General features: G+C 44.2%; 2 protein-coding genes across 2 annotated transcripts; one reads left to right on the forward strand and one right to left on the reverse strand.

Annotated features, from left to right (window-relative positions):
• The first annotated feature begins 7,700 nt into the window (after positions 1-7,700).
• LOC131284468 (uncharacterized) lies at positions 7,701-20,382 on the forward strand. Its single transcript, XM_058313328.1, has 7 exons — positions 7,701-8,257; positions 14,146-14,795; positions 15,851-16,402; positions 17,342-17,472; positions 19,700-19,926; positions 20,000-20,120; positions 20,203-20,382. The coding sequence occupies exons 1-7, from the start codon at positions 7,701-7,703 to the stop codon at positions 20,329-20,331; spliced, it is 2,367 nt and encodes a 788-aa protein (XP_058169311.1). The 3' UTR covers positions 20,332-20,382.
• A 1,149-nt stretch (positions 20,383-21,531) lies between these two features.
• LOC131287593 (MICOS complex subunit Mic27) lies at positions 21,532-22,378 on the reverse strand. Its single transcript, XM_058316657.1, has 2 exons — positions 22,038-22,378; positions 21,532-21,962 (listed from the first exon to the last, which is right to left on the reverse strand). Exons 1-2 carry the CDS (start codon positions 22,366-22,368, stop codon positions 21,595-21,597), a joined length of 699 nt encoding a protein of 232 aa, XP_058172640.1. The 5' UTR covers positions 22,369-22,378; the 3' UTR covers positions 21,532-21,594.
• Positions 22,379-22,621: the final 243 nt, after the last annotated feature.

Here is a 22,621-nt window from a genome sequence, read left to right on the forward strand (position 1 = left end):
AGCATATTCTAAACAATTGCTAAATTTGAAAAGAAAGTTGACGAAGTTGAGAACGATATAGGTTTAATCTTATTTTAATGAATTTATTAGCAAACTTTAATCATCCTCAATGATTATTTTCATACGGTTTTCCGGAACGACTATGATATGGAACACTGTTGATAATTACCTAAATAACATGGGGTAACTCTTAACTCCCCGAGGTCAAACTTTTTCCTTCTAAACAACAAAACGTAGAACGGGATCTAATGGAGGAATTAGATGAATTACCTACTTGTGGTCGTAAGGCACGGGCTGTTAAATATCATAACGATTTTTTGTCGGTAAATTTTGTGCTACCCAAAAGCTAACGCCTCTTTTTAGAGGTCCTAGGACGAAGAGCATCTTTGCTTAATATTGTTTCAATATAAATACCCCAAGGTGTTCTTTTGATATGGGTTTGTTAGTTGTTTGATATGGGTTTGAGCAGCCAAATAAAAATGATGTTTTTCAACTGCTGTATCTCTTTTTTATAGCATTTTCATCAAATCAATGGTTGATTGAGCTGTCGTTACAAGTTAACGTGAATTCGTTATTTATTTGTGCATTCTTTTTTAAATTTAGTATATTTTTCGCAACAAAACTTTAACAGTTTTACATGCTGCTTAAGTGACCTGCCTTAATCTGTCGGTTGTGTTTCATGTTTCTGCAATGCATATCTATCTTAACGTTTTCGGGATCAACAACACAGCAAAGAAGAATGTGGTGGACAGAAAGTGGTGGCAGAGAGGAGACAAATGTCTCTTCAATAACCAGAACATGCTGATATTCATTATAGAACATCAGACAGCTTGTTAGCTTAATGAAGGTGATGTCCAACGGAAACGAAGCCGTTCCATCAAGACGAACGTTGTCAACCCATAGAAATGGAGCGGAAACTGCAGGCCAAAGTCTATCCGCTTACAGCAGGCTCGTGCAGACCAAGCAAGCAAAACCCCTTCACCCCAAAGGATCCGGTCGTGGCGAACGCTGCGAACCGGCGGATGTTCCGTGAAACGCTGGCTTAATTATTGTTTGTCCTACCAGCACCATTTACTGCCGCGTCTGTCAATCGGCGGAAAACCCGCACTGTCCGGCCGGTCGGGCACTAAACGGCCACGATGATAACGATGAAGATGTTGCGGGGCCGCCGCCGTTCTTTTCCTTTTTTGTTTTGCTTATCTACCTTTCTCTCGTTTGCCTTTTATTTATCGATGTTCTGTTGGCCATTTCCCGTTTGGGTTCAATTATTTTCTCCTTGTGTAGCTTTTCCCTTTTTTTTTGTCGTTTCTCGTTTTTCATCTTCATGACCTTTTGTTCCACCTCACGTTCCAATGCGATCGGCATTGTGTTCACCGGTTGGACCGGCGGAAAACTCTTCCGGGCATTATAGCGGTACGCGCTGGGTGACAGCGAAAGGTAAAACCATGTCACGAACCTACCACCACCACCACCACGGGATTGCCTCATTTGCAATGGAAATTCAGCCGCGAACGGCATTCAACGATTCGCGGCCCGTCAAACCCTCCCTTCTCTCTCGCTTCGCTTGAAGTTTTGGGAGAGGTGAAGGATTTGTCCTACGGTATTTCCACTGTGTTGCGCCTTTCATTTTCCGCCTTGTCTCGCCGAAAACCGATGGCAATCGGCCAAAACCATACCACCGGGAAGCTCGCGAAAGACATCTCTAACGAGGAATGAAAGAAAAGTGGCCTGAAAAGGAAAGGAAAATCCCGAAGTTGAAAAGAACCCGCCTTACCCGACGGTACGGCATCCGTCGGACTGTCACCCTTTTTGGCATTCGATATGCTAACGATGATAGAGGAGGCGGCCGCCCGAAGCCAACGAACACGCTCTCGAGCACTCGATGGCGTCAATGATGGCGGTGAAATGTACGAAATGTAAATTGAATTTGCTCTTCATTAAGTGTTTGAAGGAAACTTTAAATTCAAATACCCACCCGGGGCCATCGGGGAAGGCGCTCATCGTAACCGTTTCATCCGAGTTCGACAAGGAAACCGGAAACGAATCAGAAGCGTCTGACTTCGTTCGGGAGCCACGCGGTGAGGGACACCCTATTGCATGAAGTGGGTGTTGGCAGTGAAGCCTCGGAACTTTCCGTTGAACTCACAATACAAATCCCCTGCCATTTTTAACAGCCCCTGTCCGGTTCGGTTTGGGAAATTGTAAGATCAACAACCGGCCAGAATTAGTCAACACAAACCTCGGCCAGTTTTAAGTGATTAGCACTGTTTACCCCTTGTGCCGCTGTTGTTGCTGGCCATGTTGTGGCTTGAAGTTTGAGGGGGGTGCTCTTGGGTGGTGATAGTGAATATATTTTAAGCTTTCATAGCGCCATCTGCTTGGAAGGAGCGACCCGCGCTGGAGTGAGCCGTGTTGAATTGATTGAACTGTCACGGCATGCTCCTTCCGTAACGGAACGCTGGCATATTTTACTATTCAATTTAAGCCCGGCTTTAAATCATCCGAACCATTTTTCGGCCCGGCAAAGCGGTAGGCAGGAAACGGTAAGCTTCCGTCGATGTAGATAATCTTGAACAGAAGCAGACGAGCGCTTCAGCAACACTTCGCCCGGATGGAACTGAGCTTATTTAAAGCGAACAAAGCGATGGGAAGCGAAAAGGATGAACTTCACCCCGTTACGGGTAATAATAATGATGTTATGTCATACAATGAAAAGGTCGATGGGTTAAGTTGGACGGTGCGGGGAAAACTTTTCTACGGCCACTTCCTTTTTATTTATTCAATTGTTTCTTCTTTCTGTGAGTAGCAAAATTCCGTCTCCCGATCGTACAGAATATTCTTGTCTGGAAGAGCGCTTTCTTGTTTTCTTTTTTATGTTTGAAAGTTTTTCTTTTCAATAATATTATTTAAATATTCAAATTTTTTATGGTAGTAAGCACATTAAGTTTTGAATACACATAACTCTAAAATATTATTTTTTAATTTCTTTTACGGTGAAATTTTTCCCCTAAATCAACCAAATCAACCTGAACACGTTGACTGGCAACTGTTTTTAGCACACGTTTTAGTGCAACCTTTTTTCAATAAAATTTGTTCATAACATTTATGAAATCGATGGCTTTTGAAGGCCAAGCAAAGAGTTAGCTTCCCAATGAACTTGTTTTTATTATTACTATAGTTTTTATGTTGCATTTTCACTTATTTACGGGTAAAAAACATTTTAGATCTAATTGCTGCTGTCACCCATTTTGAGTGACGTGACAGTAAACATATTAATTAAACATTGGCTTGTAGGTCGAAAACTGTATCCCGTCAACGGCAAACCTAGACGGTGCGTAGGTTTCTTAACCTCTTAGTTAACGCACCATTTGAAGCTTCGTCGCCCCGCACTTAGCTTACGAATGTAAAACACTAATCCTGCCCACATCAGCAGCCTAATCCGCGGCCGTGATTATTCACCTCAGCTCGGTCGCATTTTGTTGCTGGACGACCATATTATTTGCTCATCCCGGCTTGTGGCTGTCTTTTCCAAGCATCCAACATGCAGAGATGAATTTCTCCGGATTCACGCACACAGACACAAAATGTCACGATGTTTTTCCCAGCAAAGTCAGTCATATGTGCGAACGATAACGTCAACTTTTCCGACAGTTTCGCAGTGTCACACATGGCCCGCGAGGTGGCCTCATCTCCGACGATGAGGATGAGGTTGCCACTTTCCGCTTTGTTCTCTGTTCTGGCCCCGCTTTTCCGGCTGATTTTATGATTCCGCGCACGACTAGAGTGCAAATAAAGGGCCTGGCTGGCTGGGGGAGGGACGAACAAAAAAGCGCCGATAAAAGTTAGATCTTTTCCTCTTTCAGCGCTGAGTCGGCGCTCATTTGTGGGAGCTTCATGAAACATTCAGCACGCGTATTTATCATTGCTTCCATTGCCTCGCGCCGACGGCAAGGTACCGGCTTTGTCCCGCCGCGTAACCGTGATTGAAAGTGCAAACTGAAGCGCCGCCCGGGGGTCACCCCGGTGGAATAAAGATGCTCGTGGCCGGCCGTGAGCGTTTGCGTCTCGGTGTCGGTGAATTAAAACTAGCAGCGAGCGTTTTGACTTTCCCCGCGAAAGCACGAAGGCAGCAAAGGGAGGTTTTGTTCAAAGTGGTATGACAGTGAAAAGGATTCTGTTAATGAATTTCAAAAGCATCCACCATCTTCCAACGCTTCGCCGGCAGAGTGAAACACGGCGTGCTTTGAACCAAGGAGACGATGAAAATGGAACACAAGTTAGAGAGCGATATCATCGTGGGCTACACCTGAACACACACTTCTCGGTCAGAAGTTTCCCGCTCCAGCATTGACTTTCGTTGTGTTAAAGTTAAAGTTGAATTATTCACCTCGGTATCGGAATGGCCAGTTATAATCAAGCATCCCTTGCAATAACTGGTTCAGGCAAACTTTCGAGTGCCCAAAGTAAATAGTTAGAGTACCATCAAAAGCAATAAATTTATGAAGCAATGTTGGAGTCCAAAAATCCTAGAATTCTTTCGCTCTGGGTTTATGTTTGGTTTCCAGTGAAACCATTTAATGTCCCATTCCTTTCCAATTAAATTATAAATATAAACAGCTACTAATCGATAAAAGTGGTCACTGCTTAATGATGGGAATGGCATTAAACATCATTTGTTTGACGGAAATTTGATGTTTGTTGTAAATAATGTTCCATTTTGATGAATAATGAATAATTTTCAAATATCAAATAAACTTCCCTCCCAAAAGTTTGATATCTGAAAAGGTGGCCGACCAATCATATTATATTACCATAAATCACAAAACCCACTTGCTTTAAGCGACCATCAGACCACGTACAACTAACACGCCGGGAATTGCACGTCCTTTCAAAGTAAGATGTAACGAGCCTATGTGACATTTACGGCTATATTCATTTGTGACACATTCGGGGAATGTTTAAACACCTACAACCTTGCGTCAAGGTGACAAGTAAGAGTGAAACAAGTTGAAAAAATCATGCTTGGCAACAGAAACGCACGTGAAGTGCTGATCCGAAAATCAGTTTTTCGAGGAATTCTGATGCCGGGTCTTAAGTGCAGGTGATGGAAACGAATGATTTATGGAGCGTATTTGAGCATATCTTCAACCTTTGTGTAAGTGGCACGATACCAAATGCTTTTGATCTTCCATGCTTTAAAACTGTTTTCGGATACGCTGTTGCTTTCGCTTCGTCCAATCGAAGGGCATAACTTGTGGCTCACCTTTGCGTCATTCGAACGATAGAATGCGTCAAAGTTTGCAGTTTCTGTTGTTTTTACCTGTTTTAGTCAATTACTGTCCACGAGCACTGCAAAACGAGAGACGTCAACTAGCAACCGTACCACCGTGCCCCTTTTCCCTGTAAGTTCTCACCTGCAACCGGCTCCACAAACCCATCGCAAGGACATGAGTTGGCCGAGGCAACAGGCATCTGGCTGGCATCTGGTTTTACCGCAGCGCTGCCGATCCGGGACGGGAGATGGTCGTATTTTTTAAAAGGATCTACGCTAGCGGCGTACAATATTTATGGCCCGGTCATGGATGGTTCCGGCCGTACATGAAGGTTTCTGCGCCACCGTAATCAGACGTCGGTGTCTCTGCCGGTCCGAGAAAGGTCTGGCCACAGTTCACCACAGCACTGGAAAGGGAGTAAAAAACAACACCAAACAACATAGGAAGGCTAAAAGGCAGCTTTCAGTGCAATTACCGGTTGGCGGAAGGGGGAGTGTTCGGCATTTTACTGGTCGCATAAAATATGCATACCGAAAAATCCTCCGATAACGGGCTTTCATCGCGGCGCTTATCGGGACCATTATTTATTGGCTACTAACTGGTCTTCAGAGATTTGAGCGTATTAGGGTCCCTTCCGGTCCTTTTTACATCGGGACGACATCATCTCAAGAGTATAAAGTTATACTGTTATGTTGCGTTGGCTATTTGCTCTTTCTATATCTAAAGGCCACTTGGTAGAATTTTTAATTTATCAAAACATCTTTATTTGTGCTTGTAAATCGTCCGATATTTTTGAGAAGTTTTTTAGTCCTCAACAAAAATGTTAATACAAATGTAAAGACACACAAAAACAATCCCATGAAAATACACATATAGTAGTAATAACCCTTCTGGTAGATTAAAACAAATTAACTATTTTGTGACACATTCGTCTACGAAGGGCAAGCGAAAAGTGGACTGCAGGTGTCAAAAAAAAACCCACGGGATAATAATTCAATTCGCCAGGCCCCGTTTAATGCGGCCATTTTGTCTCACATCCAACCTCCCCTCACTTTTCCTGCCCCGGTTTTATCCCCATCCCATTTTCCAGATTGCTATTTTTATTATATTTTTGTTTAAATAACCATTTTCTTCGAGTCGACCAGTTTTCTGGAGCCAAAACCAGCAGACGACGATCCGTTTCTTTGGTGGTTGAAAAATTTATTTCATTTTAGCTTCCCACCAGCCCGGGGCCAGTAGGTTTGTGTCGCCGCTCCGGCGTCCGTTGAGTTATGCTTTCCTTAACAGTGCTTTTCTATCGTGCGGTGTCTCATATAAATTTATTTTATTTCGTTTTTTCGATTCGTTTGCCCGGACTATTTCCACACCGTTGTTAGCGCCGGGTAAGGTCGGAGCACGGGTAGAGTTTATATTTAAATTATGCTTCCACCATAAATAGCAGCATTATCCGAACGCTGAAGAATACGGCAAAAAAGGGATAGGAATCGGGGGAGGAGAAAAACACAACCCCCGGTATCCATTGCGAGTGTCATCCTTTCCCGGGGAAAGCTACTTTTTGGCGCAATTCGTAGGTGGCTCGCCACGGTTGGCCAATAAACCAGTGCTCGAAAGGAAAGGTAGAGAAAAATGAAGTGGCAGAAAAAAAAACAACCAACCGAGAAACAAGCACATAAAGCCTGTACCATCTATATACAGGTTTTTTTTTGCTGCCTCTCGCTGACACTTTCTTCACTGGTGTCGAAAACATTCGCATCCCATCTTCAATTTTCCCGCCAGCAGTCGCTTTCCTTCGGAAGGGAACAAATAAAAACGATTACGATAAAGATAGGAAGCGTAATGGAACACGCACACGCGCTATAACACACCGTTCCGATGGTAGGTGTTCTGTCGGGAAATGTCGAGGGGATTATTTTGGGCTAGCGAATTCCCCCCTCCCATAGACCCGTTACAGACTGCGAAAAATGGGCCGTGGGAGGGGACATCGAGAATGTCGTGAAAGTTTTGCGGAAAAACCCAAAAACCGAAACAGACAGGTTCTCGTGGCAGCGGTCTTGTGGAAGGTTATGAAAATGACGCTGCCAATGGGACGGGGACCAGCGACGAGACGGACATGGTGGAAAGGTGTACCGAAATAAGTGAAATTCATTGCAGGTTTCATTCATTCTAGTGCTTTTATTTTCTTTCCGTCTCGCTGGAAATTCTCGGTGAAACGCGCAGGGTGAAGTTGTAACCGCAAACTAAAGGACTGCAAACTGCGACAAACGCGCGGACACACACACACACACACGGGCGCAGAGCTTGTCGATTGTTAAGGATGATGGTGGGGGAAAATTGAATGCGAACGAAGCGACGGTGCAAATGGATTGGCGACCATCGTCGACCCCGTCCTCCAGGTCGTCCTCCTCTGCGTCGTGTTTGTGGAGCATTATGGTGTTAATCGTGAATAGTGCTTCGGGAAAAGTCCCGCGTGGTGGTGGAGTGGAAGTGGAAAAAGCACTACCGACAGCAGACGGCCGGCTGCGGCCAGTTTCATCGGTGCGGCTGCTTACGGTGACACTGTTTTTCTCCGGTGCTTTCCTCTGGCGGTGCGTCGAGTGTAGCACCGACGCGGTGAGGATACGCGTGCAGGATCACGCCCTGCTCGGAGCCGGCGGTCGGTGGGAAAGTGTGTGCGGTGAGCCACCGTCGGGGGCGGCCGGGGCTGACGGGGACACCCTCAACCTGTCGGAACTGGTGGCGCAAAGTGACGTGATATTCAAAGCATTCGCTGGCCACGGAAACGACCTGCGAGATGCCGCCCTAACCCGCCCGACGGTCGCCACCCATCAGCGCCGCCAGCAGGACCAGAAACACCACCAGCCGCGGTGGAAAGAACGAAGCGAAGACTTCGTCGTACGGCTCGAGCCCGGCACCGTCTACAAAGGAAATGAACTTTTCCAACAACTGCAGCTGAACAGCTGGCGGCATTATTTCATCATCTGGAGGTAAGTGGGGGAGGGCAGGTACGGAGGTACGGCCACCTTCCGGTTGCCGATCGCTGATTGTGCGACTTCAGCGCGCGCTGAGAAGATGGTAGATATTGGTTGGGGTTAAAAATAAAACAGCACGAACAGAACAACCCTCGTTCCCGGGTTTGCCTCCTATTTGTACCTCATTTTGGTGCAATCAAAGCGAAACGAAGGAGTGCCAATTTGCCGAACCAATTGGCGCACGGTTTGCGAGCGTTTTCTTGATTGGCCATGGCCGGGGGGCGAGATATGGATGTTCTTTTTGTGTTGCCACAAACGTTTCGAAAGATAACGGGGCTTACTATTCCTTCGCTTCTAAAGCGTAACATTTCTTAGCGGTTTAAGAACCACCTAATAATGACTGAATAAATGAATAATTCATTGGAAAAACATACGATTGCTGTTTAGGTAATTTTATTGTAATTTTAAGATAAATGATAAACAATATTTGGACGAAGAATTTTATTTTGTGCATCATCAAGTATAAACTCTCTCATTCTTTAAGTATAAACTCTATGCTGAATACTATTACCTGAAAGTTTTGTTTTACTAGCGTTAGATACTAAAAAAAACAATTTTGTTTCATGTTATCATAAAGATAAACATGACATCACATACTATTATTTACAACCCGGTTGGAAGTCTAAAACTACTCTGAAATTTATCTAAAAATAGTCTCAATACAAGATTATAACCTTGGAGAAGAGCTTACAACTCCAACAGTCTATTTCATTGACCAACGGATTAGTTTAATTCAATAGTTTTAAGGAAATACCGTGAGAATCTAGGCATCTCTTGTCACATTATAAAAATCTTTGTTTGGAGTTGTATTTGATATACTAAAACTAAACTAACTGTTCAATTTAAACCTTGAACAAAATAAATTAACAAACAATCGCATCTTATGTTTGTATATTCATGCGATCGGATTTTTAAGGAACAGGATAAACATGTGTTACCATTATTATAATCAATCTTAAACATCAAAAATGCAAAATGATTCATTTCAGTAAATCGCTGATCATGTTCAGTAAACGGTGCATTATGCAAACTTCCCGGTGGTACTTTGCATTCATAGCAAGATCCTCCGGGGAGCCCGTGAAAGTGATTCATCGTCAGCGGTCAGAAGCGCCGAGTGCGGGGGAAGTGCAAGAACAAAAACTGCTTTAACTAATGGGAATGCAATTTCATTACCATGACCATGACGAAGCATGGCGAAAGCGTGCCAGACCGTGGGCAGCAATCGTTTTGCATCGTGGCGCAAAACAAAAAGACCGAAAAACCACCCACACCCACGAAATCAGCGTGACTAAGGAAACCGAACCGCTTTTTTGACGCATCTTGGGGGAAAACATCCGTCCAACCGGGCCGGGCGGGCGTAAAGTTTTTCCCCGGAAGCATGCTCTTTTTTTTCGCGTACGCCCGCCTCGGAAATAATTTTATTGAAAGCAATTTCACGCTTTGGTTCCGCGGTACAACAAAACAGGCTGGCAGACGCAAAGTTGGGCGATCGTATTCCTTGTGTTTTGGGTGTGCTTTTTTTTTGTTTAAATGTGTTTCGTGTGGGAGCAGACAACAGAAGAACTGGTTAGTACCGTGCGGAGAGAAACCAACATTCCAGGGAAAGAAAGGGAATTTGAAGGACACATGAATTTTACTACTTTTCCATTCGCATTTTTCATTCATTTTAGCCGGTACCTTTTCGGTTTTTGCTCCTCGCGTTCTTTATCGCGCTCGTATCAGAATCCATTTTTCACTTCCGCGGTATTCACGTGCCATACCGCAACGACGAACGAGGAAAAGGGGGAAGGGGGAAATTCTGACGAAACTTACCATCATGAATTTTCCATTATCCTCTCACCTCTCCTCTACCCCTACCGGGGCGCGGTACAAGTGTTTTGAAGTTCTACTTTTATTTCCCATTTTTAATTCCTCAGATGCTACCGACGGTTACGAGTGTCGACCTCCGTTGGACGATTGGGTTTAACTGATTCACACGAGGGGGGAGAAAAAAGGGAGGAGAAAAAAAAGAGGCACAAGCGGAAGAAAATCTGCAAACCACTCTGCAGTGGCATGTAAATGAATCAGGCAATTTATCACAGGTTTTTCGTGGTTATGCTTCGCCGATGCTTTCCCGACGCTGACTCGTTTTGACGCTTCCAACAATCGCAGCCGGCAGAAAATTACCAGTGTACGCGGAAAAGTCGGAGTATCGTTACATTTTCCACTTTAGCTCGTCGGAATTTTGGGGAAAAATTAAAAAAAACTTTTTGAGGGAAAGAAATAAAATCACCCGCTCAAAAATGATAGACCCTGGAATATTTCGGCCAACCATTTTACTTGTGTTATAGATAGACTATGGCAAAACAAACTGAAACCCCTTCCCAGTCTCATTTAATTTAGCCCCTTCCACTACGTCCCTTTCTATGTGCAAGAGGAGTGGACCAATTCAAGGTACATTGGATCTGTTTGACCAAGCACGACTGCTTAATTCACGTCAATTGTGATTTAGTGTTTGCTTAGCCTCCGCTTTGGACTAAAACGAACCGTCTGCAGTAGGGCAACGGCTGAGTGGTGTCTATGCTAATAGGGGCTATCATGGCTACCGTTATGGAGCTGTGTGTGGGCGAGAGAGGGAGAGTTTTTCCTCTTATAGTTTGAAGCAACGGCACCGAGCATACCGAGCCGGCAGGTGGGCTTTGCTTTTTTCCGGTGTGATTGCGGATGAGTTTTCCGTCGTGCCTATGATACGCACCCGCATTTATGTCGGGGCGTTTTGTATCAGTGCTTGTTAGAGGGTACCATAGGATCAGGATTGCACTCGTTTCAGTTGGCTATAGACCGGGCCATCTCATAGGGACGTGTGTGAACCGAATGTGATTGCATCGAGGCTGTGTTGAAAGTGGATATAAAGTTGCGCTTTATCGTCTCACTGATATTCCTAGGAAAATGCATACATAGTGGATTACCAGGAGTGAATTGCTTAGTTTACTTATTTGTCACTCCATTGGCAGCACTATTGATAGACGTTTATATGAACCATTTATATAAATAGTTTTATTATCCCCTCGTCCATTCTGACTTTGTTTTTTTTAAGTTTGAACAACAAACATTTATCTTAAACCTCCATTCATCTACTCTCTGTTATAAATACCTATTTTAAGCAATATTTGATACTCTACACAACTAACCTACAGTATTAACCAATCGAACAAAATGACAAACCTTCCCCTCTCTTTGCTACTTATTTCCTACCTCGGGATATTAAAGCCGCTCGAAAGCAATAAATCACCAGCACAATTGATATTCAATTAATTCCCAAAACATTTAACTAGATTTTCAGCTAGATAAATTCCGTACCAAACGTACCGTGGAATCGAATGTGCTTTCATAAGCCAATGCCAGTGCTCACTCTCTCTCTCTTTCTCGCTCGGTGAATCGTATCGACTTCATACAAGCTTCACCGGTTTTCCTCCAACCGTTTGCGAACCACCAACATTGGCAAGTGGAAACGTCCAAACGTCCGCTTCGACGATTCCACGGCTGTATATATGCCTCGTGTTAGGTAGGAGTTTTAGGTGCCATAGAAGGAGATAGTTGGAAACCTCGAGCTCTCCCTCCGCCTCGTCCTTTACCGCACATGAGAGTTGGTTCCGGTCCGGTAGGTTTCAATTGTCACAGACCCGGGCCGATGTGCCATTTCCTTTGCGCCCACCATGGCACCCTCCCCTAACGAGCCTGACGTGGCGCTTCGCGAAGGTGACACGTTACGCGAACCGTAAATGGAACCCATTTCGACCGATCCCTGGGAGCGCCAACAGCGATCGAGCTCCCGGTGGGCAGATATAGGGCAGATAATTGAATTTTCCAACGGTTAACAAGCACTTTCGCGCCACGTGTCTAACGTCAAGTGGTTGGTTCGCCGGAATACTGGTAGCGAAGTTTTTTGTTTTTCAATTTTCCCGTTTTTGTTCTTCGCTTTGGTGCAGCCAAAATTCAATGAATAAATGAGATAAGTGAGACGAGGGAAAAAACAACTTAAAACGGTTCCACTATCCACCAGCCCTGTCCTGACTGTGGGTGATGTGAATGGAAGCAATTTTACAGGCATTATTACAACCATGAATACATGTGTCTCTGGGGCCGATCGCTTTAGTGTACGTCGGGGGAAACTCATTAAATGGAAAGCGAGTCAGAACATGCATCTGGCACGAGAATTCGTGCGTTTTTGGTGCGGAATTTCCGGGATGTTTTTCAAACTACCGGGCGTCTCCATCGGGTGTAATTAATGTTAATGCTATTCGTATCGTCTCGAGGCTATACGATAATCACAGAACAATTTTCTGGAATTGCGAATTCGTTACACATGAACCTATAATCGATAGTTGGATTGATTTTATACATCGAAAAGTAACATAAAATATTAAAATAGGGGTCAAGGTAAAATGTATTCTGTTGGAGATAAATTTAAGAAACGAAAATTTAGAAAAAGTACAATCCTTTTGTAGCAGTATTGATACAATCTCAACTCAACTTTTAAGTATATAGAAGTGCAATCTTTTCGACACCACTCAACCAAATACTTCGAATGCAAAATTGATTGTGTGAGAGTGAAAAATTGTCCATCGGTTGGAATAAATGCACAAGCTGCCGACAAGCAAATCGAATTCTCGACGTACAACAGTCGATCCATGAATCGATTTCTTTCCACAAACTTCCGATCACACAAACACCGTAAAGTGGATCGGTTAGAAGAGTTACCCCGACAGTGTGGTGCACACAGAACGATGTGGGATTAAATCGGGAAAACTCAACTCCCCCCTTGGACCGTTGTTTCTGATGACTATACCCCCACCCTCCCCCCAACGCTCCATTCGAATAAAACCAAATTGCAGCCAGCATCGGCTACATCATGATTGGGACGATGCCGGTTTAATCGAGTGGAAAACTATTGCTGCAATCAAACCACTCATTCGTGGAACGCTTTTGTGGATTCGATTCGGGGCGTGCCATGGATCTGTTTGGAAAGTAGATTTAAATAGTTTCGCTTTGCGTGGGGCACGGAACGGGGAAGGGAAAGAAAACATGGAAACCAACTGATGGCCACATTTCGCATTTTTTTTTAGTTTCACTATTTTTCGAAACAAAATTTACGGAATAATTTGTGCATTTCTTCAAAACCAAATAAAGTACAGTTAAATCAAACGTTATCCGGTTTTTATGAAACCAACACGACTGTCAAGAGAAAATTCCATAATGGAAACGATCATCCACTTCATCCACTGTTTGCGTTTTCCTCGTTTGAAAGCTTATTTGTAAATGGAGCGCAAAGTATTAATCCGATCAAGCTTATTCAATTTCGTTGAAGCTGATGCTCTCTTGTACAAAAGCGTAAAACCATGGAGATGCGGTGAGGGTTATGGGATTAAGAAAATTGATAGATTAGTAAACTGCTAGACTTACACGTGGGTTAATTATATTTTCGCACGATGGAGGATACGAACATTTTACAAATATAATATAGCGAAAAGGTTTTTCCATTTGAAGTTTTTTCTAGCGATTGGATTTCAAAATAAGTTCTCTACATATTGTTATACATTTATAGAAAATATGCTTGTAGGGTTTTCTCCATTAAAAATGATCTCCAGCGTATTTTCTAAAACTTTTCCACAGTACTGCCCCGTTATTGTGCACATTCTTTGCTCAAGGGTTGGAATTTATTTATCCGTTCGCGGTACAAAAAAAAAAAAAGCGTGGAAAGCTAAAGGCAGCAAGCGGTTCGTGGAACCACCCTTACACTGCAATAATGAAATTTGCTCCGCAAATCATAATTTCGCTCGCTTTCTTTCCCTGTTCTCCCGCAGCAATGGAAGTGTGGAATATTCGCATCATCGTGTGCCCACCCAAGGTCGGTCTTCCGGCAGTTCCGCCCGTCTAGACAAGCAGCGGACGTTTGTTTCATCCACGCTGGGAGCATCCACCAAGCCATCGTCGAACACAATGAAGTCTTACGCCAGCGAGAACGGCAGCGACAATGGTCACGGAGAAGACGGTCGCAGCATCAACGAGAGCAGCGGGAAAATTCTAAATTGCACCGCATGGAGGCAACGGCGCGAACGGGCGAACGAAAATGCGCGTCCAGTCATTACGGAGCCCAGCAGCTTATCGCTCCCACCACCAGCCACCAAGGATCGCACCGGAAAGGAGTCACCGCCGGGGAAAGAAATGGCTGACGAGGGTAACCTTGGCGTAGCCCGCAACAGCCCGAAACCCTCGACGGCAAGCGAACGTGTTAATTTACCCGAGCCCGGTGCGCGATCGATGGAAAAGGATTCGAAAGGCGAGGGTCAGATTGGCCACGCGCTGAACGAGATGCTGCCTGTTACGCTGATCGTGTTTGGGCGGCTGGTGGGAGGAGGGGCGGCCGGGGAGGATAATTCACTGCGGGTTGATCCATACGTGGGTTTGCTGCGGTGGGACGAGCGATTAGAGGATGCCCTCTGGCAAGCGCTGGGTAAGTGGAAAATTATTGCCCTCTTCACCTCGACATAAGTGTAACGTAAGCTGTCCAAAACCGAGTGCTGAGCGGCATTCACAATGAAGCTACGCCAAGGGAGTGTATCATGTATGAGTACCACATTGTAGGAAAGCTCGAATAAATGAGCTAAATGCAATAAAACTGATTATCTTTGAATCGGAGACTTGAGAAGTATGTACATCCTACAAAAACTTTTAAGAAAACATATGAAAAATGCTAGTACTTGAATGAATGACGATATTTCTTCAATACTTTTAATCTTACTGATAATCAAGTTGCGGAGAATAGCTTCATTAATTTAATCTTTTATTTTTCAAATGTATTTTAAAATAGATTTTATGAAAACAACCGCCCTACAAATAAGCATAATCCGTTATTCCTCCAATTAGGCGTTGATCCGAATCGCTGGAAACGACGCCTGTCACATTCCTAATTCATTGAAATGTTTTTCACTTCTGTTGAAAATTTTCTTCGGCTAAACCTTTCCCTGGAGCGCCTCCGTCTTTGCTGCTTGAGCAATCTGTGCTGAAAGCTAAACCATTGTTCAAATGGCCCTGGTCGCCCAGGCCGACGGTACAATAGGAAAATAATTTTAATTTCATGCCCCCCCAGGGCAGCAACGAATCCAGCGCTCGGAAAACATCGTGCCTTCGAGTAAAGCTTCTTCCATCACGAGTCTTGGATCGTGGTGGTAAATCAGAAAAGTAAACAACTACGACACGGAAAAGATACAACCTCAATTACTTAACATTTCCCTCGTCCCTTTGTGCCTTTCGCTCGAACGTTTATTGTGGGCTCCATTTTTCCCGACTCCTGGTGCCGCCGGGTTTTGGGGAATTCAAATCTTCGCTACCGGATGATTTACCTCCCCCAACCCCTCTACCACAACTCGGTTGGGCCAGCCCGTTCCAATGGAGAGGAACGTGTTACGCTGCGTTTGTTTGCACTGGCGTCGCCAACGCTGGAGCCCTATATTTCAAATCGACTCTTTCTTTTGGTGTTTTCTTTCGTTTTCCTCGGTACGTAACCAGGGTGGAGCAAATGGAGCGACTACACCGTCTGCAGCGTTGGCTGCGGGAAAGGTGTGCAGCAACGTTTTCGCCATTGTTTGCGCTCGGCAAGGGTCCGTGAACCGCCGGCATCACGTGGAGCACGCATTTCAACCATTCCATCATCATCGTCGTCGTCGGTTCCCCCGACGGAGGCATCGCAACGGGACGATGCAGCGCACCATCAACTCCCGGACGCATCGTTACGCACGCAGCCAGTTACGTTGCATGAGCCACCAGGCGCCTCCACCGATGAACAAAGTTTACTGCGGGCGAAAAAGGACGGGGGCAAGCAACCGAAGGAGAAAGGGAAGAGAATATCGCACCGTGGTATGAGGGAAGATGTTAAGGATACCATAAACCTAGCCCCGACGATTGAGGAAGACTTCGAAGCAGCGGGCAGCTTTCCGACGCCACCGACGACCGGCTTTTCCGAGGCTTCCCAGCAAAACCGTACCCCCGACGGTGGCACGTGGCCATCCTGTGAGGGGCACAATATCGAGCAACGAAGCTGCAACCTGTTCGACTGCACCGGTAAGCAACCAAATGCAACCTTTTTGCCGCACCATTTTCCTGCTCTTCTCTTTTCGACACAGACGCATCCAGCTTCACACAACAACAAAAAACTCCTCTTCGATAGCAACGGTTTATATCACTTGTTGTTTGCATGTGCCGTTTGTTTTGTGCGTCACCTCGCACATGATGATTTTATGACGAGCACATAAAACCACATCTCCTTCCGCTGTCCCGCTGCGAATCTGAGGCTCTTCCTCAGTGCCACGTTGTGGTGCTTTTGTTTGCCCTACACACTCACAGATTTATCTGCCCCTACGGCGGGTGGAGGGAGCGGGAAAAGTGGTGCAGAAATCTCGTCAAGTGATGGCATGGGTACACAAACTACCATCACAACCTCCTGCGTGATCAACCGCTAATGGTTTCCTCGAGTTTTCCGAGCCAAACCCGGTACCGGCCGGATATGAGCAGGTGTTTCACGTTGGTGCGGTACCTTTTTTTTTGTCATTTTACGACGACACAATCCAAGCAGTCTGTTGGCTTCTGTGGGGGGGAGTTGCAGGTAATATTATGGGCTGCAGATGACGGTTCGGAAGCCACCATAACTTTTGGCAAGATTTTCGCGGCTTCCGTTCCGTTCGTTCCGAGCGGACGATAAATGGATGGAGGGGCGTTTGGTGAGCGGAAAGACGAACAAAAGCACATTCCCTTTTCCTTCCCTCGAGTTGAGTTTTAAGTGGTTTCATTCGTACACGGACACACACTTTTTCGAGTGAGGTGTTATTTTTCATCCTGGAAGTTAGTCGTACGCTAACAAAAACATGCGATTGATGTCGCTTTACATTACCGACCTTCGGGCGTGTGAATCAAAGGTTTAAAGAAAGTTTTCAATCTCCGGACATAAACCAATTCGCTAGATGTTCGTTTATACTGTTTTGCTCATTCGTTTTCATCCCGCAGGTACCATCGATCTCTTGACGGCCCTTCCACCGGATAACCACGAGCGGAACTGGAACGAAGGAATTGACGATCGAATCAATTACGAAATCAATCGAATGGAGCAAAACTTTACGCTGATGATAAGTCTTCGCGTGAGGGTAAGAACGTGCGGAAAACTTAAACTGAAGCAAACAATTCATAGAGTTGTTTGCTGGAAGTACGGAAAACGAAGCATAACGCATGAGAGCTATCAATCCGAACAAGCCCATTAGATCTTCCTAGTGCATGGTTGAGTTGTAAAGTATCAAACAATTAATGTTCACGTCTGTTTCCAATAGAACTTTAGTTTCAATCATATCCATTTTAAAGTCGCACCATATGTCCTATTGTCGAGGTAAATTGTAGGAACGCATACGCCATGCTGTAACCATTCAAAAGCTCACTCAGTGAAAAGGCAATTGTCTTTGACAGTTTCCCATGGGTTAAGTTGTACATTCAATAAAGAACTAATCGAGCGACGGTTGGAACGTTGGCCACTATTCCTTGCTATGTGGTAGTAATATCTTTAGTCCAGTCCGATTGGAACGATGATACTTTGGTACCAGCGGTTTAGTGTACTCTTAGGTAAACACAGCACCGCCAAAGCAAATATACACTATTTACTTTCGTCGAAGCTATGAAACTGTGTCTAGGAGTTGCCCTATTTGAACTTACAGGAATCATCTTCCCTCGGGGCACTTAGAATAGTAGTTTGGTTGAACGTCCTATTTGATTGCGACATACAGTATAAGCTCTGTGCAGCTATTAATTATTTTATGGACGAAATTGTCAACTGTATTGAGACCATTCGACTACATCATTGCTTATAATTTAAGTTTCGATGTTTTAGAATATTGATTATTAGTGAAATTTTGATATTTGGTATATTATTTTTAAAAAAAGTTATTTACTTTAACCATCGTTAAGACACACTGGACTTGTGGTGATTTATTAAATAATAGGATCAATTAAATCGGTAATTTTTTTTAGTAATATTTAAAATAGAAATGGCTATTGGCCAGCTTTCGTATGAAAATGTAATAGTATATCTATTGCTCTATACGTAATACGTATTATTACAATTTTAGTTAGTATCTTAATGAACGATTCAATGTTTATAAACACAAACACTTTGTTAAAACGCCCTTCAATATGGTTTAAACATTTAACAAGGAAATATACTTTCCAGGCGTTAAAATGAACCTCGTTGAGGTAGTGTGTTAGAACGAACGAACCACTGGACTCCACAAAGTGCCGGACAGAGGCCATTGTGAAATGATGCTAGCGTAGCAGACGATAAACATCGGAGAACTAAAAAAACCCCAAACAATTCTCAAACACCACGACCCGCAGCATCCTTCATGGAGAAAAACGGGGCAACAAAGTTTACCCCCGAGCAATCGACAATACCACCATCAAATTCGATCGCCATCGTCTGTTATGGCGGTGAGCAATGCTAAAAATTGTCCTTTCAAATCAAGACAAATGGGGCAGAAAAAAAAATATCAGTATGATCCTATGCCCGTATTTATTAACCCTCGGAACTTTTGACCCATGATGATGGTCATAGGAAAGTTGGCCATGGAAAAGTTATTCGATGCCTTAAAACTTACCATACACGCTTCAATATTTTGAAGATCTAAGTCACACAAATGTGTATATGATTAGACAACTTCTAAGAGACATTGCTTTAAGTATATAGAATGTTGTTATATTCGCTTTAAATTTAAGTATCGTATCAAACAGCAATTTGTGATTAAAAAAGTTTACACTTTTGGTTAACACAAGAAAAATTACCAAAACTCTTTTCTCTTTTTTTATTTCTATATTTACGGTACTTACTGTATTATAGAAAAAAAAAATCAAAAACCTGTTTTTGCCAGTCGAATGTATGTTCCAATCTACGCACGTGAATCTTTTCAAACAAAAGATTTTGAATTCCATAGGGATCTAAAAAAGATTTGTAAATAGCGACAGCATGTTTCAAAACACACAAAGCGTCATTGGATACTTATACCGATCGATAGTTATTAGTCTTATTCAAGTTAAAACGGTAAAAAAACCCAAGTAAACCCAGTTCCGTGCACCCTAAAAAAGAAAAAAAAACCAGATCAACAAAGAGAAAAAGTTCATTCCTCTTCCCAAATTTCCTGCATGTGGCACGGAAACTTTTCATTCGCTCGTTTATTTGTCTTCATCCATCTTGCATGGTCACGACCCGAAACTTCCTCATCCAACTACAACGTCGCCGTGTATATGTGTGTATGAGTGTATGGCGGTCTGTATCTATTCTAACATATTCTTCACCCGCAGCATCACGCGGCAGCGGTAGGGGATGAGCAAGAGCCACTCTACGAGACTGCCACCGGAAAACCAACGGCAGCAGCCGGCGGCAACATACTGTCGGTTCGCTCGAAGCTAACAACAGGGCCAAGTTTGTCGATAAATTTCGTCACCGACGGCCACGGTGGGCTGCGAGTGATCCAGGAGAAGTACGGACTCTCGGAGATGCTGCCGGTGCGCGAACCGGCCCTACTCGATGGCGACTGGCATTCGCTGGCGCTAAGGTAGCAAAAGACAGATCGGCCGTTGGGCGATATATGGACGATTCACTAATTTGGTAATTGATGTTGATTGCAGTGGCCGGAACGGCGGTGGCTTCGTGACCGTATACGGCGACTGCCGGTGGATCAACTCGTTCGTTCTGACGAAGGGTTCGATCGAGCTGCCCCAGTACCCGACGGTGGAGGTTGGCCGGGGCGTAAGTATCGGCTGTTACGTTCACGTGGATTTCCCGAAGGGACTTACTGCTAGTACTGTCCATCCATTCTTCTTGCCCCTAGGTGGAGCTACGCCAGCTGACGGTAGTACCGGGGGAAAAGTCGGCCCGACTCCAATGCCACTCACCTGCGGTGCCGATTCGCGACGTGGAAAACCGGCAGGTGACGAATTACTTCGAGCACCTAAACTAGGCCTAAGCTTGGGAAGCTTCAATAACGGTTAACGAACTCGAAGGAAAGCATCAAACTAAGAAACGTCCAAAACACTAGTTTATAAGGCTTCACTTTCAGTGGCCAAACCGATCTCATCGATGCAAACACAGCAAATATTGGTTTAGTGAGAGGACTAAAATAGCTATTATAAAACATATAAAATGGCAACGAGCTGCTTGTTGATGTGGGTTGGAAACCAATCAAATCAAAATGAATAAGTGGCAAACAAGTTTATTGAATTGGAAGCCAGACGAGCACTACAGCTACAACAACACGGGAACGGGAAACAATAAATAATGGGCAGGAACTGTAGATTAGTGTTAAATGAGGTGGAATGCGAATGGGGGCGCGGTGCGAGCAGATTGAACGATCTTGGTAGGTAGTGTATGGATTTTTAATTTCAGAATTTGTTCGAACTAGAGAACATCGCCAAAATGTCCGTTTCAAAAACTTTCGTTGCATCACGTGATTTGCGATAGGACATATTATTGCATGTGATTTCGCTTATGTTTCACTCAAGTGTGTAGCATGATTGAATACAGATTGGGTTAAAGGAAAATTGTTTGAAAAGGAGTGTACGATCGGTTTTGAACGAAGGATTGAACGAAATAAATATTCTTTTGATTTAAATAACTGAAAACGTTCTACAATAGGTGTATGAAATATGAAAGAATACTATCTTAAACATATTCGATATGTTTGAATCACTCATATTTTAGGATAACCAGAAAGAAATCAATAATTTACAGTATTTTCTAACAACCCACCAACATTTATGTTGCACTCACATATGAATCACGAATTCAGCATTCAGTTACATCGTTTTGCAGGTAACACATATTGTAAAATTGATATTATTAATAAACAGCTTTGTAATTAATATTTTAGCAGACTTTTTGCTTTCCATTCGATCAAAAGAAAATCCCGTACCGTCTCTGTCCGGATGTTCATAAGACGAAAGTAGATGTCGTAGCTGTTTGCTCGCAAGTTTAAAGAACCATTTCATGGACAGCATGTCTTTTTGTGCACATAAAGTGGTTCAAGTTGGCAAATTTTGTCATCCACCTTTTGTTATCCACCCCATATAGATGCATAAGAACGGAAATATTTGAAACAATCAAAGGATTTTGTCTACATCAGAAGGGTGTGTATTTTACAATAACGAGCAGGAAACACGGGAATGATGCCGTGTCAACAGCATCACGGATCACAACAGACACACACACCAAACAGCCTCTACGTTCACTTCTTCTCCGGGAATACTGCTTCGTAGGCTGATTTAGCCAAACCGGACACACTATCCTTGAACTCGCCCAAATTCGACGGAATCGTTGGCAGTTCAAGCTGCTTGTCACCCGGTTTCACACCGTACACAAAGTTGTATCCGATCGTGGCGAACTTCTTGGCCTCCACCAGACCATGCTGCGCGTACATTTCCGCTTCCTGCGGGTAGCAGACGGAAGCAACGGCACCGGAACCGACGGACGTGTAGATAAGACGTTTGAAAAATCCACCTCGCAGACCGAAGATCAAACCGGCCAATCCACCGATCGCGATCGCACCGACGCGTGGCATCGTGTTGTCTTCCTGGTGCAGATAATCATGAACGACTGGGGATGAAAAGACGAGTGAAAATAAATAACAGGCTCAATTTGTGGCACGTCGACCGACGGTAGAATGCATACACTTGGTTTGTTTCTTTCCTTCCTCGTACAGGTCGACGAGTTGCTTCTTTTGATCGGTGACTAGTTTGGATGTTTCCTGCACCTGAATGCGCACCGTCCGGAATCCTTCCTCAATGGCACCGGTCGCTCCGGTGGCCTTCGCATCGGTCCGGGCGTGATGGCATTCGCAGGCAATCTTTTGATTCAGCGGCCGGTAGAGCGGCAATTCGGATGGTTTGCAAACCATTTTGTTTGGCTCTGCTTGTTTCGGCTTTGGTTGGTCAGCGCTGGCACCGACGGCCACGGCTCCCAGCAGCACCGGAGATGCCTTCGTCCCCACGTTACGGATCATCGCTGAAAGGTGAAGCGGAATGGTAAATGCCAACGGGACACTATTAAAGAATAAACAAACTGATTAACTTACGTTAGAAAATTATGTAATTTTCACAACAATTTCAATCCGAAACAAAATCGGTCTGCCAAAAGAAGTGTTGAGAGTTCCACGATGGACCTAGCACATTCTTATAAGTCATTAGATTGGAACGGTGTACCTAGTTCCAAAACAAGAAGTTGGCTGTAATTTTTCAAGAGATAAATCTATGGGT

This window comes from Anopheles ziemanni, chromosome 3 (assembly GCF_943734765.1).
Source record: "Anopheles ziemanni chromosome 3, idAnoZiCoDA_A2_x.2, whole genome shotgun sequence".
Taxonomy (NCBI): domain Eukaryota; kingdom Metazoa; phylum Arthropoda; class Insecta; order Diptera; family Culicidae; genus Anopheles; species Anopheles ziemanni.

Excerpts from the sequence above, each read along its gene's own strand:
- LOC131284468 (XM_058313328.1), top strand. The coding sequence starts at position 7,701 with ATGGTGTTAATCGTGAATAGTGCTTCGGGAAAAGTCCCGCGTGGTGGT. Across the intron at positions 16,403-17,341 it reads CAACCTGTTCGACTGCACCG|GTACCATCGATCTCTTGACG; the intron begins GTAAGCAACCAA and ends TTCATCCCGCAG. Across the intron at positions 19,927-19,999 it reads TGGCATTCGCTGGCGCTAAG|TGGCCGGAACGGCGGTGGCT; the intron begins GTAGCAAAAGAC and ends TGTTGATTGCAG.
- LOC131287593 (XM_058316657.1), bottom strand. The coding sequence starts at position 22,368 with ATGATCCGTAACGTGGGGACGAAGGCATCTCCGGTGCTGCTGGGAGCC. Across the intron at positions 21,963-22,037 it reads AGGAAAGAAACAAACCAAGT|TCGTTCATGATTATCTGCAC; the intron begins GTATGCATTCTA and ends TTTCATCCCCAG.